The sequence below is a fragment of the Podarcis erhardii genome (genome assembly GCF_964252035.2).
Source record: "Podarcis erhardii genome assembly, chromosome: 4".
NCBI classification, from domain to species: Eukaryota; Metazoa; Chordata; class Lepidosauria; order Squamata; family Lacertidae; genus Podarcis; species Podarcis erhardii.
In genome coordinates, this window is record NC_138508.1 from 68,856,263 (window position 1) to 68,876,939 (window position 20,677).

Consider the following 20,677-nt stretch of genomic DNA (forward strand, 5'->3'; position numbering starts at 1 on the left):
GTTTTGAGTTAAACCCAGTTTTCAATTAACTGTTATTTAAACAATTAATTAAATTGTTTAAACACGTGTGCATAATTTTAAACACACACAGTATCTTTGGACTGTGGTCTACAATCTGAACTTACTTAGAATATATCTACATTATAGCTGTACCTTTTGTATTCTCTTTTTCTGAAGCTGATATCTGGAAAAACCAAAAAAAAATTAGTCAATTTATACCGCAGTCCCAAGCTCCATCTGAAGAGCTGCAAAGTAGCTGCCACGCCCCAAGCCCTGCCACTCCCATTGGCCAGGGCAAAAGCTATGGGCATATCCTTCCCCCTTTTTTGCTGTGTGAATTCCAGGCAGGTGCACCAGAGGGGTCTGAGGATCAGGCGGCATCCCATAGTACTCCCTTTGGGGCTTTTCTGAAGGCTTCTGCCAGTGAGAGAACAACCACTAATGGTTTCCCATTCCACAGAGTGCAGTAGGGCCTTCGCAGCAGTGAAGCAAAGGGTCTCTACCACCTTATCCTAACCCTCTTCCACAGTGCAGGTGGAGGATTTTGACGGCATTCTTATCTACACAATGCTTAACAAAAAATAAGATTGCAAGAAATAAGATTATTTTACCAGTGCTTTGTAAAGATCAGTCTTTGGATTGATCCTTATCAGCTGTAGTAAATCTTGCATGGTGAGCGCCTGTAAAAGGAGATAAAGAAACCGGATAACTCTCAATTATATATTTGACAATCCATATTATCAAAACAAAAAGTTAAACAACTAAGCCAACAAAATCAAAATGAGATAATGATTGGGATGTCACATATACCTTCACTGTTTGTATCAAGGCCAATTATTGCATGCCATCATACACACTTTTGCAGCCAAACACATAGGCACTCAGAAGTTAACACAGTTTCACAATGATTCGCATTGAGTCTTACATTCATTCACTCTTGCATACACACACAGGAGTTCACACATACACAATGTCTCACCTTCAGAGGCTCAGAAACAGTCACTCAGTCATGCATGCACAAAGTCTTTCCTAGAATTTACCATAACATATCTCAGACTGCTTCTAAGCTGGCTGATCCAACTGTAATTAACTTTGCAATCAGCAGCGTTCATTCTGAAGTGGTTTCTTCTCTGTACTTTAGATGTTTTGTGGGACCATTTGACCTTCAGTAGGCATTGGAAAGAAGACCCTACATCAGGCATTCCCAAACTCGGCCCTCCAGAAGTTTGGGGACTACAACTTCCATCATCCATCGTTAATAGGAACCATGGTCAGGGGTGATGGGAATTGTAGTCCCAAAACATCTGGAGGGCCGAGTTTGAGGGTGCCTGCCCTACACAGATGAACCTGATCCTGCTGTACATACCCATAATGTCTTCTTCCTGAGATTTCCAAGACTAATTAAAGGCCTGATCCTAGCAGAAACAGATCCTTCTGTCTCCTGCTGCTGGCAAGTCAACAGGCTTTCCTACATCCAACCCACTTTTGGACTGTTTGTAGTTACATATAAAATGTACACACACACACACACACTATTATGCTCTTCTGGAGTGGTGGTGTTATAAATTGTTTGAGGATTCTAGGGGGTCAATGTGTGCATGGCCCGGTGTGTGTGTGTTCAGTAAGATAGCTGAGATCTGCTACTGGGCCACACTTACTTACTTACTAAAAAATGACAAATGCATTTTTGGACTAAAGATGGTCTAGATAGGTTGATAGACAATGTAATAACTGCACTGGATAAACAGGACTTCATTTATGTACTGAGCATAATTTAACATCCTTCAAAAGAAGGTACTTACCTTATCCTTTTCTAATCCACTTTCTGGATAGAATACAGACAGTGAATATTCATAGCCACATCTGCGCAGGTGATCTGCCACCAGACTGTTAGAAGCACCAATTAACAATGAACTGCATTCACTAGAAACAGCTTGTGGCTGAATTTTTCCACTTAAAATGGGATTCATTAGATCATGTATGAGTTGGTTTCGAAGCTGTGTCTGGCACAAAGAAAAAATTATATCATTGTTAACTAGGATTTCTAGAAGAAAAAGTGAAAAAGAAACATTAGGTAAAGGTAAAGGTACCCCTGCCCGTACGGGCCAGTCTTGCCAGACTCTAGGGTTGTGCGCTCATCTCACTCTATAGGCCGGGAGCCAGCGCTGTCCGCAGACACTTCCGGGTCACGTGGCCAGCGTGACAAGCTGCATCTGGCGAGCCAGCGCAGCACACAGAACGCTGTTTACCTTCCCGCTGGTAAGCGGTCCCTATTTATCTACTTGCACCTGGAGGTGCTTTCGAACTGCTAGGTTGGCAGGCGCTGGGACCCCGCCGCGGGGATTCGAAACGCCGACCATGTGAGCGGCAAGTCCTAGGCGCTGAGGTTTTACCCACAGCACCACCCGCGTCCCTAAAGAAACATTAAATAAATTTTAAAAAGTTTAAGACTTTGATATGTTAAGTGTACTGAAACCTTGTGTTACACTGGTGTGTATAATGCTTTACGCATTGAACAGTCAAGCAATACATCAAGAGAAAATCTGGCAGTAATATTTCTTTCAATATATCTCATAATTTCATGGCTTATATACATACACCTTTGCCCTACAGTTGTGACTACTATATCAATGTCTACTTTATTGTGCTTTAAATATATTGAAAGCTGCCTTGAGAATTTCAGTGAGTAGGCAGGGTATAAATACTGCTTAATAAATTAAAACCCTTATTTTAATATTGCTTAATTATATCAAATACCTTAAGTGAATCCAAAACACCTCGGCTCTTAAATGTCTGATATAGTCTTCTCCGGAGTTCATCTTGCGACAGAGCTGGAAATTCATCTGAAGACATTAGGATCTGAAAAAATGAGAAAACAATATTGCTATTTTTGCAGACAACCAAAAACACAAGCCATGGTAACAGAAATGTTGCCAGCCTTTTAATAATCGCATATCAAAACCCCAAATTTCAAAATCTTAAGTGATTCTTAGCAGCATGCATCAAATCAGCATGTTTATTTGAGTTGCAAATGCAGGGCTATCGATTAGTGAAGTGTAGCTTACATTTACCATCAACAAACATCCTGGTACTTACAAAAACAGTATTCAACAAAGGAAGTAAACAGACGTGATTAGTTATATACCTAAGCCACTTTCCTATGTTCTTCTGTTGCCAGCTGTTCTATTCAAAGCATTGAAACTGCAATGGCAAAGAAGTGGAGACTTGTCCATTTAAAAAAATGCAGGTCTCAAAATTATATGAATAGATTTGATCCCAATGGGATGGAAATTTTAAAATGGGTTTGCAAGGAGATTGACTAGGGATTGAGGCAGTGTAAAGGGTAACAGAAGCAAGTAAGGCTGAAGGTTGGATTGAAACACACATCATAATTAAAAAAGGGTGCCTTATTGAAGTCTGAACAGCCTAATGAACTTTCTATAATTATTTTGTTTCTTTAATGCGCATGATTCTTTAATGTTATATTCTGTATGAATGAAAACAGGTACATCAAAAGCATACTTTGAATGCCCCTAAAATAGAACTAGAATGCAGTCCTATGTGTGTTTACCAAGGAACAAGGCCCATTGAATTCAGTGACTTCTGAATAAGTACACTTAGGACTATACATTAAAACATGCTCACTTTTACTGTGCACAAAATGTACATAACATTCCATCCCACCTCCCAATATTCTTCCAATTCTAAAATGATCAAGAAACAGAAGTGGGGATTAGGCCAGTACAGTAGATATAATAGGCTCAATTCCCAATGGGTGAGTTGACCAGTGTCACAACGAAGTCAACCCTTGCATTATACAGCTGTGGTAAACACAGCAATGCTTCTGCCAGTTGTGTTGCCACAGAGAGTAGCCAGCATGAGGCTCTGAAATGGGCACTACAAGAGGTGGGGTAGGATTCACTGGATCTCAGTCCCATCCACTTTCTGGAGATGGGTCTGATTTGTGCCTCTCTGCTATGGCAACTTAGAGCTGGTGCAGCAACCCCCCCCCCAAAAAAACCCTCCCTTTTCATCAGTGTTAGAAACTCCCATTGTTCTAGGCGCATTTTGTGACAGGGAAATGAGCAGTTTCTGAGCTCTGGGCACAGTGCTGTGCCTAGGATTTCAGATTAAAACTGCAGAGTGGAAGAAGAGGAGGACCTTTTTCTGCCTCCACACTTCTAGCTACTCTCTGAAGACTGGAAAAGAGACCCGCTTAAGAATATTAGGGGGGTTGGCAGGATAAGGACTAGACACCATGTGAAAAATGAATAGAATTATTTTAGCTGTAGTTCATTCATTTTCAGCTTTGTATTCTTTTTTAAAAAAGCATGCTTAGACATTCCATTGTTGTGCCCATAACCTAGGTTTAAGGTGCCATTTATCTCCTAGCTTTCATATCTCTGTTTCTAAACACTGCTTTTCATCCTGGTTGGCAAGCCTGTGGGTGTAACTGAGAATTTGTTGTGACCAGCCTCCCGGGCTGACTCAGATTGTTCTGCCTGTGAAAAATTACGATATGCATAACATTCAGAATCAACAGAAAACTGATGTATGTGGTGACACGATTGTTTTAAGATTCTAGAATAACAGAACTGAAAGGAATCTGAGATGTCATCTAGACCTGCTCAACACCAGATCAGGAATGCAGGATTACAACACCTGTGACGGCCATCTCTACTTAAACACCTACAAGAACTCACCACCACATAGGCGTAGCCAAGGAGAGGCAGCTGCTACCCCTAAATCAAGTAAATACAAATACTTAACTGACCAATCACATCACAGATAGCTTGGTTCTACCCCCTAACATAAATCCTCCCCCCACCCAAAAAACCCCCCTGGCTATGTGCATGTACCACCACCTCCTGAGATAATATGCTCCTCTGTCAAACAGCTCATCCTGTAAGGAAGTTTGCCTCCCTGTTATCTCGATCCACTGCTGTGGTAAATGGCGTGGGGAAAGAAAGAGAAAAAAAAATACATCTTCTTGCCCTGGAGGAGGAGCTATTGTCACAGCTGCAAGTACTCGAGCTGCCTATTTCATTTAACTACTAGATGCAACCGAATTTAATACAGGCCATGTTAGAAGTGGGCAGCACCAGGGTTTTCCCCGTTTCCTACCCATTCCCCAATACGGTGTCTGTTCAATTGTGAAACGAACTGGGGGGTAAGCTAGTCTACAGGTTGAGTCTCCCGACCTTTTTTGTAGTCCCTAGGAAACTTCAGACACCTTCTAAATAATACCAATAATAACAATGCGAGTTGCGCGCAGTCCAGAGCACATTCTCTTCCGTGTTTTTTTAAAAACGACCCTTCCTACTAGCCCACCTCTTTGCTAGACCTTTCGCGCCCCGCCTGCTTTCTGGCCGGCCTCGAGAAGCGCACTCCGCTCCCCGCCCGCCTGGTCGTACCGCGAGGGCGGCCAGAAAGGGAGCGGCTACGCTTCTCGGGTCAAGGAGAGGCGCTTCAGGAAGCCGGCCGGGCACAACTCTTGAGGCGCGGCGGCGGGGCCCTTCTCAGCTCCTCCTTCCGAGTTTCAGGGTCTATTTTGTGGCGAGGTGAGCGGGGAAGTTCTGACACGGGCAGAAAAAGGGAGGCAGCGGCCGGCCGTGAAGTCGCCTCTGAGGCGCGACGAGAGCCTCTTCCAACGGCCCCGCCCCGACTCCCAACTGCCACTCGCTCCCAACCGCCGCTTCAAGGCTCTCGTTGCCGCGGTTACTAGCGCTCAGCCAAGCACGTCGCTTTGCAGAACTCTCGCGACAACTCGCCGCTGAGAGACCCGCCCATCAGAATCAACCAATAAAAGGGGCTGACCTCTATGACGACATCACTCTGCGCCGGATGTTTTCGGGAGGAGCGCCTTGCTGCCTTCTGTTTTCTCTTCTTCCCGTATCTGCTTTCTGGACCTCAGGTAAAACCTCTTCTCCCTACTCCTGTTAAAACGTCTGCTTGGGAAATAGTAAAACTGGTAGCCGCTGAACGGTCGAGGGTAGAGACATTAATGGGGGACACCGGTGGTTCCCCATTGAGGTTCTGTGCGGTTCACGCCCACTCACCCTGAGGCCTGACTGTCCTCCAGGATGATAGAATCATATAACTGCATAATTGGAAAGGACGACGAGGGTCATCTAGTTTAGCCCCTGTGATTTGCAGGAATCTTTTAGGCCAATGTGGGGCTCGAACCCGCGACCTTGAAATCAAGAGTCTCATGCTCTTCTTATTGTTGGTATCAGTCTGCCTGGAGATACAATGGAGTATGCTTCCCGGGGTGAAGTTAACTGCTGCATTTGCAGCACTAAAGTGACCTTCCCAGGATGCAAGCCTGGGCAGTGTAAACGGAGGTTCTGGGCTTCCCCATACAATAAGACCCCACTCTTGGCCTCACTAGTGTGGTCCAGAGGAAAGCACAGCTACTTAGGAAAGAAGGATGGAGAGGAAGACCAGCTTGAGTCTTCAGCTGTATGATCTATGCTCTTTTTCAGGAGGAATATCTTAATCATGTCTGGAAGCTTCTACTTTGTAATTGTGGGTCACCATGATAATCCAGTGTTTGAAATGGAATTTCTACCAGCTGGTAAAGTAGAGTCTAAGGTGCAAATTTTTGTATAAATACTGAATTTTTACATAGTCATGAGCATGTCTAAGTCCAGAAATCCGATAGCTCAAGGTCTGTATTAATTTGATGTCAATAGTTGGTTTCTAATTAAATTTGCTGCCATTGAAAATGTTACTGCCCTTATGTAGGGGTAGTGCCTATGTATCTGATTGATGCTTGATTCCTCCCTCTTCCCTCCCCTCCAGCCCCACTTCATCCCCCAAATCAGGCTGATTCAGCATCCAGTCATACACTGGGTTAACATTCTATGGAGGCAGAAAGAATACTGTCTGTATATCTGATGCATTACTGGCCAAATGTATATTACGTTTTGCATTGCATCACAGAAAGTTATTTTATGCCATACTCAGTTCTGTTGTTTTTTTCAGGATGACCATCGCCATCTCAATCAGTTCATAGCTCATGCTGCTCTTGACCTAGTAGATGAGAACATGTGGCTGTCTAATAATATGTACCTGAAGACTGTGGACAAGTTTAATGAATGGTTTGTTTCTGCTTTTGTCACAGCAGGACATATCCTTTTTTGCTGGAACCTCCAACCTGTGGGCATGTCTTGGTCTGCCAAGGGGTCCAATTTGCCAAGGGGTCCAATTTCTCCAAACCATATCCATCAGCTGACATCACTGATGGTGTCCTACCTTGGCTGCAGGGTTCTGTTCCCAGTAGGGAACAAGATGGCACAGCCAAGGAAGCAGGATTTAATCCTTGCTCATCAACTGAATTTGGATCAAAGCCTTGTGCAAAAATGTCCCTTGAAGTAGTTTCATTTACCATACTTCAAAGAGCCTTTTGCAAAGACTTTATGGCAGCTCCTTCACTCCTCTTTGAGCCTTCTGGAGGCCCTTAAAGCATCTTAAAGCCTTTTGCAAGTTTCACCCCTCCCTTTCAGGCCCTGATTTCAGAGGCTTAAAGGGGAAGCACAGGAGACCTGGAAAAGGCTTTGTGAGTCTCCCCATGCTCCCCTTTTAAGCCAGTAAGTAAGGCAGATAATGATAAGGAATTGGCTGTAGTCAAATAGGTTCCCCACCCATTTTAGAGCATTTTTGGTTATTCTGTAGTTAATAAAAGGGATAAATGGACATGACTCATTTTGAGCTAATGCAGAACCAGAGTGTATTCATTTGAGAATGGGAGGCAACTATGAACTGAAATACATGGCGCCATCTGGAGAGGATTAAAAGTTGCTTTTGAGACACACAAGCAGCCTTTCAATTTGTACCCAATGGAAGTATGATTTCATATTTCCAAATGTTATTGCTCACTTGCTTAGGCCATCTTGACCCTCTCATACAAGGTGCACTTGGGTTATGTCTGCCATCTGTTTCACATACTACAAATCTAGGCAATTCCCTTTTAGTTCAGGAATCATATTAGGGGACCCTCAGGTCTAGTCTGACTTAGTACCCTTATCTCTGTATTGTACTTGCACTCGTCTGTCTTCATGCTGATAACCTAGTGTGCATGCCTGAGAGAAGCGAGTGGCAGCCCAGGTAGGGCTACTGGCAGGAGTGGGGGGGTGGTCTTTCTTCCCCTTTATCCACACATACCTGCTGCCCCCAATAAGTGACAGGGAGTACAGGGTGTGACTGGGGGCAAGCTGTGAGAGGACGGAAATCAAAAGGGATAAAGGAAGGGTGGTTGGTAAAACCCCTAGGCAGCCCCTAATGTTAAAAAAGTGGTTATTTTCTTAATTTGTTCTACATATGAGATTTATAATGCTTCATGATGTAAGGCAAGAAGATGGAATCAAAAACTTCTTTAGTGATGTCTATGACTTGTATATAAAGGTAAGTATCCATAATAGAGGTAGCTAGCACTGTGCCCTCTGGCTGTTTAAGAACCGCCCTGTTTACGAACTATACAGTTTATGAACTCTGCAAAACCGGAAGTAGTGTCCCAGTTTACAAACTTTGCCTCAGTCTAAGAATGGAATCCAACAGTCGAAGGGCACCGGCAGTGGGAGGCCTCATTAGGGAAAGCGCACCTCAGTTTAAGAACGGTTTTGGTTTAAGAATGGACTTCCAGAACGGATTAAGTTCGTAAACCTTGGTACCACTGTATAGGAAGCTATGCAGTATTAATATTGGGAATCTTGGTCTGGAAAAGGCACCCTATCTTATTCAATTTTTACCTAGAGGTTAATTAGCAGTTACTTGTCAAGTCTATGAACAGAACCGCATTTAGAAGGAAGTGTAAATTGCTGCTTAGCATGTTTATATTATAAAGGATGACATATTTAGGCTTATGTTACAAGGACTGCCCCCTGCCCCGCCCCCAAAGTGATGGAAAGGGAGATTCCACAGCACAGGTATAACACGTTGTGTTGACAATACAGGAAGGCAAGCTAGACCTCTTCTGAAACGAGTCAGTGACTTATACTAGGAAGCAACATGTGTCATAGGAGGGAAGGAGTTGTATGCACTCCCCTTTTTTCCTGCCAGTTTTTCTCAGTAGAACCAAATGATCTGCACTTACTTCGCTTTTCAGTAACAAGAAGCAAAGAAATGTGGCCCTGCCTCCTCATTCAAGGACAGAAAGAGTACAATAGCTCACTTCGCACATTGCATTAAACTGTGACTTGTGAATGCACACCATGCCAGTCCATGCTGCTGAAAAGCTTAGATTGTGCTCATGGTTTGTTTGGAAAGAAACAGGCCTGGGTTCATATATCATAGCAAACCTGTAGTTTTTCACAATGGTGGCACAGAAGCAGGGAAGAAGTGGAGAACTCTGTAGCAGCATGCTGTGTGTTCACATTACACCATAGTTTGTTTTAAACTATGGTTTAATATGAAGTACAAACTAGGGCGGTATCAGACAGCTACGTATGGCTAGAGCAGTCATGTAGATCCTGACATTAACTTATTGACTAAAAAGTATTTGGAGATGGTTGATCACAGTGGGAAATAACAGTTGTGCCCACCTATAGTAGAGACTTTTGCTTGCATAGTGGGACTTCTCTCACTAGCCCCTGTGTACACCAAAATCTGCTTCAGGGTTTGGGGAATCCTGTGAAGATTTTGGAGATACTCAGTTGGAAGAGGAAGTACCCTCATGCAGTGTTGAATTTTCCTTTTCTAAAAAACCCTTATCAACTGAATAGTTATATTTACCTGATTCACAAGCAACACTAAACAAAAACCATTTTCCTCTTGTGCGGTAAGCCATGGTTTGGCATAGCATGTCCAAACCTGGGCTCATGGTTTGTCTTGCTGTAAACAAGCAAACCTGTAAGCAAAGAGCAATACTTTGCAGTTTGTCTAGAGCAAGATAAATCACAAAAATGGATTCAGATAACATACTAAACCAAACTATGGCCTAGCTCACAGCAGCAGGAATGGCAGAGGAGCAAAGTGGCTGTAATTTGGCTTAGCTGTATGTGTGAACTGAGCCACTCAAAGTGGTTCAGCCTAGACTTTTTTTGGCATGTCTTAATTACTAATATGTTCTCACTATGTTAATTTCTTTCCTCAGTTTGCAATGAATCCATTTTATGAACAGAATTCTCAGATTCGATCAACTGCATTTGACAGAAAAGTCCAGTTTCTTGGGAAAAAGCATCTTTTAAGTTGAGTTAATATAACTGTATTAGAACCTAAATAGCCTGCTGTATATCTGACATTTCTGAACCTATAAAGGCTCATCTATATTAAAAAACAAACAAACCACTTAAGGTTTACCTTGTATGAAAACCAATTTCAGGAGCCTAACAGATGTCTTTATTATAGGTGATCACTCTAGCTGTAAAACATTTGTATATATCAAAATAAATTTAAAAAATTAAATATTTAAAGCAGAACCTCTGCTAGCTTGGCAAAAGGTTAAATGAAGAACCTAGGCTTTTTTAATAACTAAAGCAAGCCAGACCTCAGGATTTTTTGATCAGTGTGAAAGCATTCAGTTCAGGGCTATGTCAGTATTAAGACTAACCAGATACCAGAATGGTATGTTGAAATGAAAAAGGTGTGGATAGCAGAACAGAAACACAACTACCCCTAAACACATAGTTACAAGTGAATTGCCTCAGTTCAACTTGCTACCATTTTATTGGAATAATTGAGCACATAGGTGGGCAGAAACACACTATTTGCTTACAAGTGACTTCATTATCACGTGCACATGTGAATGAAGCAACAGGATGCAAAAAGAGTGATGTGTTTTGCCTGTAAAACGTATTTGTTGCTCCTCAAGTTTTTACTCAAAGTATTAACACCAAGCAACTTAACTGAAACTTAAAAGGTCAGAACTAAATCCCACTACTTTGTTTTCTATAATACGCTTATTATATTGGGAACAATCCAATCAAGTTAAGCACTATCCAGTCCTATTCTAGGTAGATTGAATAGCCTGTATTCTTAATCCTCTAACTTTGACATCAGTGATGTGTACTTTATATGAAAGACCATATAGCCTTAGCCTGGAAAAGAGTAAGGAAGAAAGCCAAAAACATCTATAGGTAGTCTGGCTCTCACTAAAGCCTCACATTAAATAACTCATTTATATGTTTTACTTAAGAGTTTGCTTAAGCCTATTGAAGTTTCATTGTGCTACATTCCTACTGAGTGGTTACATTTCACGATAAACATACTGAAGTGATAGGATAACATATGTGATGTTTGATTCATTTGCAGAGATTCTGAATTAACATTCCAAATAAAATGTAAATTTATAATATTATATGCATTGATGCTCTCTGAATGGGTCATTAAGTCTTTCAGTTCATTAAACTATTCTGATATTAACTGCTGCCCTGGGTATGTTGTAATTTAACAGGAGGAAGTATTCAGCAGTACGTACAGAGTATGCTGTGTCTTTAACCATTTAGATCTCTTTTCTTTAGTATATGTAGAAAATGCCTTGGATAACTAGCACAAGTCATAATACTTCAGAGCTCTCTGAATTACAGTAACACAAGTCACAAAACCATTTGGCCCAAGGATTCTGTGACTTTGTGTTGTTCAAGAACACACACTGTGGCTGGCACCCAAAACTCTGCAGGCAGTGTTCTGCTCATGCAACAGAACTTCTGCTTCCTCTCCCCACTACCCACCAATCTGCTGGATCAATTTTGGAAAATGTATGAGGAGCTTCAGGAGAGGAGAAAGTTGCTGTTTTACAAGCAAGAGTCTGGCAGCACTGGGTACAGCACATTAAAAATGGGCACAAGACTGAGGGTTGTATTCAACAAACTTTTACTCTTGAGTGGACCCACTGAAATTAATGAACATAAGATAGGTCCATTGATTTCAATAGGTCTGTGTTGAGTAAAACTTAGCTGAATACCACTCCAAGTTAACACATACTTGTAGGGTCACTATTTTCTGGGAAACATCTTATTTGAGGAACATTAGCAATGGTTTTTTCAAAAGTGTGTGTGTGCGCACACACATTTCTATCATTACTTATGCTCTCGAGTTTAAACACTAAAATAAGTCTGAACAGTATTGAAGCCCTGTAGGTCATATTTACTGATAAAAGAGATGGTTTCCTTTTCCACCCAGCCATATACCAACACACTCTAGTTTTCACCCCCTCTGCTGATTTCTGCCTAGTGTCCACAAACCTGTAGTTTGACAATATATTCACTGGAATAAGTATATGAGCTCCTTGTCAACCTGCAGCTTAAAGGTCTGTAGGATCCTTCCTGCACTGATGTTAGGCAGATGAGTGGGTGATAGGAAACCTTCTGAGGAAGTGTCACCCTCCCACAAGTTATGCTGTGTTTCTCTTTTCACTGATAACATTAGCATATTGGCCACCAGAGATGTTTATCACCTTAAAAAGCATTCATTTTCAAAAACTTCACAAAGCTAATGGCAATAAGGCATCTTGCATAGTGAGTACCCCCGGCAAAAAGTATAGCGCTTCCACACACTAGTGGTAAAGCAAAATAACTTCTCTACTCAACCATCCAGCCACATACTTGTCTAGCATGTGTGAGAGAGTAGTTCAGATCATATGCCCTTTTCTATGCTGCCCATTAAGCATGGCCTAAATCTCCAGCCACAGCTCTATTTTCAGTTGATCAAAGTACAGAAAGCCCCATAGATAAAGATCAAATAATTTGTATGAAGTCACGAGCAAGCAGTTGAAGGCAACTGCTCTTTTAATGCTTGTGAGAAGATTTGCCTAAGGATGAGGAACGAGTGAAAAGTTTTCATCCTAAGTCCAAGCTGCCCTTTCTCGCACTTATTGAGCTGCATTGTGCTGCAACAACTGCCTGAGAATGGATGTTATCCATCCAAAAAGCAATCTAACAAAAGGGAGTGCCTGGAGTGGGGAATCTGGCTCTCCAGACGTTTGAGTTCAACTCCCATCAGCCCCAGCCAGTGTGGGCAACAACCTCTGGAGAGCACAGGTTCCGCTTCGCTCGTATCAAACATTGTGGTATTCAAACATACTTCAGCTGCTTAAGATAATGCCATGGAAAACTGCTCAGTGAGAAAGGCAGAGGCAGTGAACCTTTCAACCATCTCTCATACTGAAGCAACTTGCAGCAGAATCCTGTGTTTACTCAAGAGTTAGTCACATTGCTTCCAATACAGATTACTCTCAAGATAAGTGTGCACAGGACTGCACCTCTAACTTTTAAAAATGTTGCTACAAAAAAATATTGAATGCTTTCTCACTCAAAACCTTAAATCCTGCAATCCAAGTAACTGCCCACTGAGGCCAGAATAAACAACTATTTAAGATTGACAATACAAAATTAAGATTAAAACCATGCCAAAGGGAAATTTTAGTATCAATGAGGAGCTACATTAAGCCCCTTCTTTTGAAAACTCTTGATATGTTCTCCAACCTTATAAAAGTCAATTACAGATGAAAGGGGCAGGAAGACACAACCAGGTAGGCTCCATGTATGCAGGTTTATTTCCTAACATAAAATCTACAGGCAATTCAGTGACACTAGGCAAATAGCAAAAGCCCTTAAAATACTTATATTAGCTTTGATTTTTTTAAAAGAAAAATCACTTTAAAGATGAGAACTACAACAAGACCCTATCACCTACCATTACTGCTTTATGAAAAAAGGGTTTTAGTGAAGCAAAACATGGGCTGGTGATCTCATAAAAATATATATGTACATATAAAAAAATCTATTCTGCATCTGAATTTCAGAACAAGTCCTCCCAAGTAGTGCTTCTAGAACTTTCAAGTTTTAGTATATAATTTATTAATTTTCAAATGACACATTTAAATTAAATCAACTCTTCAGCTGGTACCTTCCCAGATGTCAGACTCCACTAACATAGTAACAGGCTACTTATTGAAAAGAAGCTTTCGTCTGCCGACACATAAAGCAGTAGAATGTTACAGTTTTAATATATTAGAGTGGCACCCACTGAATCATATTTGATCTATTATTACTTCAAGTTAAGTTAGAACTATATATGGCTGGAAAATAAAACAAAATAGTCAACAGCATGATGAGCTAGGCTTGGGCTTCCGGTGAAGGTTTACTGTATCAGTTTGAATCAAGTGATCTGACCTATCATCAGTGGCAAGAACTCTTCGAACAGCTTCCTCAAAGGCTGCAGCAACATTAATGGCATCTTTTGCACTGGTTTCAAAGTAAGGATGGTTGCCGTTGTTCCTGCACCAGTTCTGGACTTCTTCTGTAGACACTTGCCTCTCGCTAATATCAACTTTGTTTCCCAGTATCACAAAAGGAAACGTTTCAGGCTCTTTGACATCTGCATAGTAAATGAATTCTTTCTTCCAATTGCCCAGATTCTGGAAGCTCTGAGAGTCATCTACGCTGAAAGTGAGAAGGCAGCAGTCAGAACCTCTATAGAAAGGAGTCCGCAAGCTCCTAAAACGTTCTTGACCAGCCGTGTCCCATATCTGCATTGTGACAAAGTGTCCATCCACTTCCAGGTCTTTATTTAAAAACTCGACACCTATTGTGTGGAACAGCTCTGTGTCGAACTTGTTAGTGACGTATCTGTTCATAATCGAACTCTTGCCCACTCCTCCATCACCAAGAAGGATTACTTTAAGGAGCGTTGATTTTGCTGACATTGTTGCTTCAAGAACAGATATTTTCTTATATCCAGTTCTGCAAAATAGAACAGATCTAGTTCATACAAAGAAATTCCAACTTGTTACACAAATATCTATTTGATATTACTTATTTATTATAACTGGCCCTTCCTCACAAAAGAGGCGAGGCTAGCAATATTCATAAATTCATCCATTAAAATCAGTTCAAAAATAACAGATAGATTAAAATGCAATATAACTGTAAGCAACAACATAGACAGATAAAGCTCTTCTACTATATGCTAAAGGCCTGCTGTAAATGGTAGCGATTAAATCAAGGGCACTTTAGTTGTTTTCTAAAGTTTAGTCACAAATGGTAAAGGTAAAGGGACCCCTGACCATTAGGTCCAGTCGTGGCTGACTCTGGGGTTGTGGCGCTCATCTCGCTTTATTGGCTGAGGGAGCAGGCGTACAGCTTCCGGGTCATGTGGCCAGCATGACTCGGCTGCTTCTGGCAAACCAGAGCAGCACACGGAAATGCCGTTTACCTTCCCGCTGGAGCGGTACCTATTTATCTACTTGCACTTTGATGTGCTTTCGAACTGCTAGGTTGGCAGGAGTAGATTGATTTTAATTATAACTAAAATCATTCTGTGAATGAGAAATTATCATGCTGTACAAACTGACTGCATGCTAACAGCCAGGCTGCCAGTATAAGATCAGGCTTGCTCTCTTCTCCATCCACCCAGAGATCGTACAACCACCACGACCACTGTTAAACTAAATCCATCCTGCTTTTAAACTGACCTCATCCTCATGAAGCATCTCAGAAAACAGTGGTATTATGAACAGTTCCTAACATCTGTCTAAAGGGAAATTTCTGGGATATACCAGTATTCTGCAAAGCAACCACCTCTGCCATATTTCCTGGTACACCCTCCTCCCCTCGATCTTTCCTCTACTTGAAATTTTAGAAATGCAGAAGACATCTAATATTACAAGCATATGAAACACTTACCAAATAAGCTACCCTTACTGTTCAGTCATTGTAATCCAACACCTGTAAAAGAAAGACACATTGTATTCACTTTAAGACACAGTAATGCCATGCACTTTAAAAAACCCCAACAACTACTAAGGCCGTACACCAGCAAAGGTGCCTTTAAATGTAGTGTGCCACTCTTACCAGTGGAGAGGCCTGCAGACAGGAAAACACTTACATCTCAAGAGGATCGCCACCCACAGAAAGCTCAGCAGGTACAGGTATAACATTGGTGGTGTAAAAGCTTGAAAGTGGGCAGATCATAAAAGCCCCTGGATCTGCAGGGATCCAAAAAGCCTTCATTCCATCAACATGCCCTATATATCCCCTTCCATTTGTGTTTTTAGGAGGAAAACTTTTTTTAAAAAGTCAAAATTAGAAAAGAACAAGAAAAGCCAAACTCCCAAACCCCCTGGCCGGAGCAAGCCAGCAGGGCTTAGGAAGTGGCAGTAGCTCGGTCACAGAATATACCCCCCCCCTTAAGATTACTTGGCAAATAATGTTATTGTGTAATCATGGTAATCTTAACCCCCCCTTTTTTGAGGAAGTGAAACGTTCACGTGCTGCTTTTAGAATAACTAGATGGAAAAGAGGAAGCAGAAAACCAAGGTATGCTTTTACTGTATGCTAGTAAGTTGAGGTTTGAGGGAAGCAGAGCAGAACAGAACAGAAAGATGTAAAGGTGCATTTTCTATAAAAAAATTAATGTGGGCGCATTATTTTAAGAATTGACTTTGGCAATATAAGTAATACCAACTACACAGGCAAAACCGAACAGCTTTGGGAGTCCAGTCACAGATACTGAGCTCTTGTGCTGGGCAAGGCAGATATGAAAAAGACTGGACATACAGGACAGAATCACAAACTGAAGCAGTGTCTTCTTAGTATAAACCAAAAAGGTTCGAGCAAGTCTCTACAACAGGTGGGGAAACTTTGGCCCTCCAGAAGTTGCTCAACTACAGATCCCATAATTGCTACCACTGACCATGGTTTTGGGGACTGATACAACTGAAGACTATTGGAGCCCCACTCCTGCTCTACAATTTCACTTAAAGCACATGCCACACTGCAAATATGTGAATTTTAGCATAAGCATCAACAGATTTACATATATTAGACTGTCCCCTCCAAAGTCCAGATCATATCATATTTTGATTTGTAATGTTACTTTAATGCCATAATTTGAACTACCTGCATTTCATATATATTTAGGCATTTAATGTTTTGTAAACCACCCTGATGTTTTTACCTTTAAGGGTAGAATTTTTTTTAATATTGCACTCTACCTTTCTGAAGAAACCAATGGTTTTCATGTTATTCCAAGCATTTTATTATTTATAGTCTAGTTCTTATGCCTTTTTAATGTAAGTGATTATATACCTGGAAATAAAAACACAAATCTATACATGTCTACCCAAAAGAAAGCTGTACCAAATCACAGCACTGCAGCCTCAGTTTAATTAAAATTGTAGTACTTGAGTAATCATTGACAGGATTAGGCTGTATGACTGTTCATGTTTCAGGTCTATAGCCTTATTGCTTCTCTTATCAAACTTTGTTCAAGTAACCAGATGAAGAAGTAGTAGAAAGGCACTTTGCAGGGGTGTGAAAGGTAATTCAGTGTTGGGGGAATTTAACCCACTATATTATTCTTCCCCAGGTAAAAAAATAATAATAACTACTTACAAATCACTTCAAGGGTGCTTTGTAATTTCGGCTTATAACAATATATTCTGTAGCACCAAATTATTTGTTAAATGAGATTTACTTTAAAGGCAGCCAAAGTACTTCAGATGTTCTGTAAAGTATGTAAACAAGTATGTTTGACTACTGAAAGCTAGGGGTTAGGATTACTTTGAAATTCAGAATACCAGCTATCAGGTGTGTTGGACTCTTTTTAAAGTGAGATCTGGGGTTTTGGTCCAATTATTTATGAATGTCTGATTTAATACCATACAGCTAGAAACACGCATGAGTGTATAGGAATATTTAAAACAGTGATGTCTGTGGGGTTTCTAAGTTCCCACTGAAGTTAAAGAGGAATTTAAGTCATACATGTGCAGGATTATAGCTTATATGTTTTTCTTGATAGGCAAATCTGATAGCACTAATTGAAACCGTCCAGTCATGCTTCGAGAAGAAAGCTGGATTTACAGACTCCCATGGTGTAAGCCTGGTCTCTCATAGATAAGAAAATCCTATCAGCGGCATGTAACTTTACCTCATCAGATCACAAGGCCCCATTCACCATCACCATCCCCCTCTTGTCTGGATCAAGCTATTCCAGAGGAACTTAAAAACTGAAGAGCTGGGTATTCAAGAAGCACTAGTTAGAGGGACTAGAAAGTTAAGGCCCAATATACTAGCTGTACCATATCACAAAATCCATGGCCAGCTATAAACACACACTAGACGTGGAGAGCAAACAGCATACATTACAGGAATTTAAAGCTATTTAATCACTGACTTGGAAAACAGAACCATAAAAATCTAAAACCAGAAGGTTTTTGTCCTTCTGGTGAAATTAAGCAAAACCTGATACAGCCCTTTACACATCAGAACCTGTTCCTCAAAGCTTCCCCAAAGGCTTAAGCATTTTTTTCAAATCTATTTTATCTATAATAGCTTTTGAGCCTACTATTATATTCCTTTTCCCTTCTCATGACTGAATTACACGAGTCAGAGCTTCCAATAAAATATTGGTGAAATTACAGTAGCTGGCACAGACCTGCTCACACTGTGGTGTTGCAGCTCCAGCTCAGTGGAATCAGTAACCAGCTGAAATTTGAAAGTGGCCTAACATCTTGATATTTAGCGGGGGAACTGAAGATATTTTAGTTTAAGTTTTCCCACAGATGACTCAGTCATTTAATGGAATATTAATTTTACAATTGTAGAATTAGGTTTAGCCTTTTTGGAGTCTCTCTCTTGTATTTTAACTCACTTTATCTTATTGTACACCACTTCAATAGCTTCTGGTTGTGAGGCAATTTCTAAATATGTAAGATACAATTTAAAAATATGTACAGCGGGAAAAGATGATATGGCAACCCTGCTGAAACTAGGCAGGTCTGGGTCTGGTCAGTGCCTAGAAACTCCATGGTATGACACCATAAGTTCCATGATGAAATGAAGGTAGGATAAAAATTTACTAAACAAATACCTACTAATTCTATCCACAAATGAATACTGTAGACACACATAAATATTCTTTAAGCAGCAGGAACTAAGTGTCATGTGTTCAAGAAAACAAGCACCTACAATTTCCCTACTCCTGGTTGTATGACACAGATTAAGCAATAGGTTTGTCGGACTCCTGGCACCCCACCTCCCCCCTGCATTAGTGATTTGTGCAATTTAAAAGTGGGATCTTCCCCCACCCCCGCAGCTTGATCTTTTCAGATTTTTTTTTAGAAGTTGACATAAAATATTTTCCATCCAATTTTAGATTTAAGTTGCAGACAGGCAAGGTTAGCTTAAGTATAATAAAGTACTTTTAAACTGTAGGTAAGTGAGGTAATGTACTAGGCGGCCTAGGAAAACAGTAGAATATCCTTCACTGGAAGTTTTGGCATAATGTAGTTTATCTACAAAGCTTCTTCACCCTAGGACAACTATGAATCTGACACAAGGAAACCAGAGCTGTTCAGTTACAGGCTCAGAAGCAGCACTCAGGGTAGTAGTCCTTTACATACCACAAAGTTGCACCTTCATTCAAGTGGCTTTCCAACACAAGCAAGAATTACTTTTACGCAATGTTCTGGAAAAAAATGTTTCGAAACTCTTATCCTTGCTAAGGACAAACATCCTACATTTTCTTGTTCTTCCATATGACAGAAACAACCAAAAAATTCTCAACAGTTTTAAACCAACCTGCAGCAGTTATTTGCCACACAGCTAGAAAGACCCAGAACTTCATCTCAATTGGCACTGGATAAGCATAAAGCAAAAGCTCTTTGTTTTCATGCACAGGTAGGAAGAGTTTGTTCACAAAAAAACCAGAAGAGCAGCCAAGTAAATGGTATCATACATCAGCCTCAAACGGGAAGGTACGGGGATTTTCCACATGAAATGGCCAGAAAAAATGAAGGCAGACAAAGGGGACATACATAAGAAGCGGAGCTGTCCTTTGAGCAGTCCAGTGACTTTAATCAGTTCTGAGAAACTGCCCTAGGGAGAAACTGGTCATGTGCCAGCCGATAAGTATAGAAGAGCAGCTATTTCTCAAGCGAACCGCCGCCGCCTGCCTCTCCATCACGGGACCTTTAATCACGCCACCTTTTGCAAGTCAGGCAGGAAAACAGGCGGGCAGCATCAGCCGCCTGAGACCCCAGCCCCCCCCCCTCCTCCTCCGAGGAAGTTTCACGAAGCACCTCTATAGGGAAAAGCCTCTCTCGGCATTGCGCAGGAAACGAGCCCATGGCGAAAGGTGTGGACCCTGACACCACCCCACAAAACAACAACGCCCCCCTCTCTAGTACCGCAGTCCTACCGCGGGCTTAAAATCAAGGAAACATATATATACCCATTGCACGGCTGGGTAGCCTGAGGAAGCGATTTAAACTCGGCTTGCTTACCCTGCAAAACAACCACTCGGGCTTTTTTTGGGGGGGAGGGAGGAGTCGCTGGCTCCCTTTTTGGCGACAAGGGGAGACCCCAGCCACCCAAAAGCCAAGAAGCCGAACCAGGGCAGCCCTACAGCATCCCTCCCCAGCAAGCAAGGCACGAACCGGCTGCTAGCCCAGCTTGCCCGGTCCCGTAAAGCCCCCCGTGTCCCCCCGAAAGCCAGCGGAGACCGCCTTCCTCCTCCTCCTCCTCCTCCTCCTCCTTTCCACCCGCCGCCCCGAGGAAAGGGGCCCGGCGCTCGCTCGCGCCCACCTACCTACCACGAAGGCGGCGAGGGGCGAGGACGAGGCTCTCCGAGTCACCCGCAGCCGCCGTTCGCAAAGGTGCCAGGGGTGGGGGGGAGGGGCCGCTTCGGAGGAGAAAAAAAACAACATGGCGGAGGCTGCGCCACGGGGGCGGGGCCT

The 20,677-nt window shown here is 41.8% G+C and overlaps 3 protein-coding genes across 9 annotated transcripts in view; 1 reads left to right on the forward strand and 2 right to left on the reverse strand.

Moving 5' to 3' along the window:
- Positions 1 to 5,679, reverse strand: part of OFD1 (OFD1 centriole and centriolar satellite protein) — a 27,018-nt gene extending 21,339 nt beyond the window's left edge. For 3 of the 4 annotated variants that reach the window (XM_081858667.1, XM_081858668.1, XM_081858665.1), the window contains exons 1-5: positions 3,646 to 3,684; positions 2,758 to 2,859; positions 1,803 to 2,003; positions 612 to 680; positions 154 to 184 (exon numbers count right to left, since the gene is read on the reverse strand). In XM_081858667.1, the coding sequence (XP_081714793.1) occupies positions 154 to 184; positions 612 to 680; positions 1,803 to 2,003; positions 2,758 to 2,859; positions 3,646 to 3,669 (427 nt within the window). In that variant the 5' untranslated portion in view covers positions 3,670 to 3,684. Of the gene's footprint in view, positions 1 to 153; positions 185 to 611; positions 681 to 1,802; positions 2,004 to 2,757; positions 2,860 to 3,645; positions 3,685 to 5,331 lie in introns of those variants that run through there. The other variant, XM_081858666.1, reaches the window with a different exon arrangement.
- TRAPPC2 (trafficking protein particle complex subunit 2) lies at positions 4,612 to 11,361 on the forward strand. Of its 2 annotated transcripts, XM_081858793.1 has the most exons (6): positions 4,619 to 4,751; positions 5,753 to 5,914; positions 6,486 to 6,594; positions 6,988 to 7,130; positions 8,319 to 8,406; positions 10,094 to 11,361. In XM_081858793.1, exons 3-6 carry the CDS (start codon positions 6,502 to 6,504, stop codon positions 10,190 to 10,192), a joined length of 423 nt encoding a protein of 140 aa, XP_081714919.1. In that variant the 5' UTR covers positions 4,619 to 4,751; positions 5,753 to 5,914; positions 6,486 to 6,501; the 3' UTR covers positions 10,193 to 11,361. The 2 variants fall into 2 exon arrangements, with proteins under 2 accessions (XP_081714920.1, XP_081714919.1); XM_081858794.1 differs by lacking the exon at positions 5,753 to 5,914 and having other exon boundaries at positions 4,612 to 4,751.
- Positions 11,362 to 13,474: 2,113 nt separating this feature from the next.
- Positions 13,475 to 20,668, reverse strand: RAB9A (RAB9A, member RAS oncogene family). Of its 3 annotated transcripts, none has more exons than XM_081858785.1 (3): positions 20,530 to 20,668; positions 15,624 to 15,665; positions 13,475 to 14,681 (listed from the first exon to the last, which is right to left on the reverse strand). In XM_081858785.1, the coding sequence occupies exon 3, from the start codon at positions 14,642 to 14,644 to the stop codon at positions 14,039 to 14,041; it is 606 nt and encodes a 201-aa protein (XP_081714911.1). In that variant the 5' UTR covers positions 14,645 to 14,681; positions 15,624 to 15,665; positions 20,530 to 20,668; the 3' UTR covers positions 13,475 to 14,038. The 3 variants fall into 3 exon arrangements, with proteins under 3 accessions (XP_081714911.1, XP_081714910.1, XP_081714912.1); XM_081858784.1 differs by having other exon boundaries at positions 20,534 to 20,667; XM_081858786.1 differs by lacking the exon at positions 20,530 to 20,668 and adding an exon at positions 19,343 to 19,366.
- Positions 20,669 to 20,677: the final 9 nt, after the last annotated feature.

Coding starts and splice junctions, on each gene's coding strand:
- TRAPPC2 (XM_081858794.1), top strand. CDS start 6,502: ATGTCTGGAAGCTTCTACTTTGTAATTGTGGGTCACCATGATAATCCA. Junction 6,595..6,987: donor CTGGTAAAGTAGAGTCTAAG/GTGCAAATTTTT, acceptor TGTTTTTTTCAG/GATGACCATCGCCATCTCAA. Junction 7,131..8,318: donor TCTGCTTTTGTCACAGCAGG/ACATATCCTTTT, acceptor TTAATTTGTTCT/ACATATGAGATTTATAATGC.
- RAB9A (XM_081858785.1), bottom strand. CDS start 14,644: ATGTCAGCAAAATCAACGCTCCTTAAAGTAATCCTTCTTGGTGATGGA.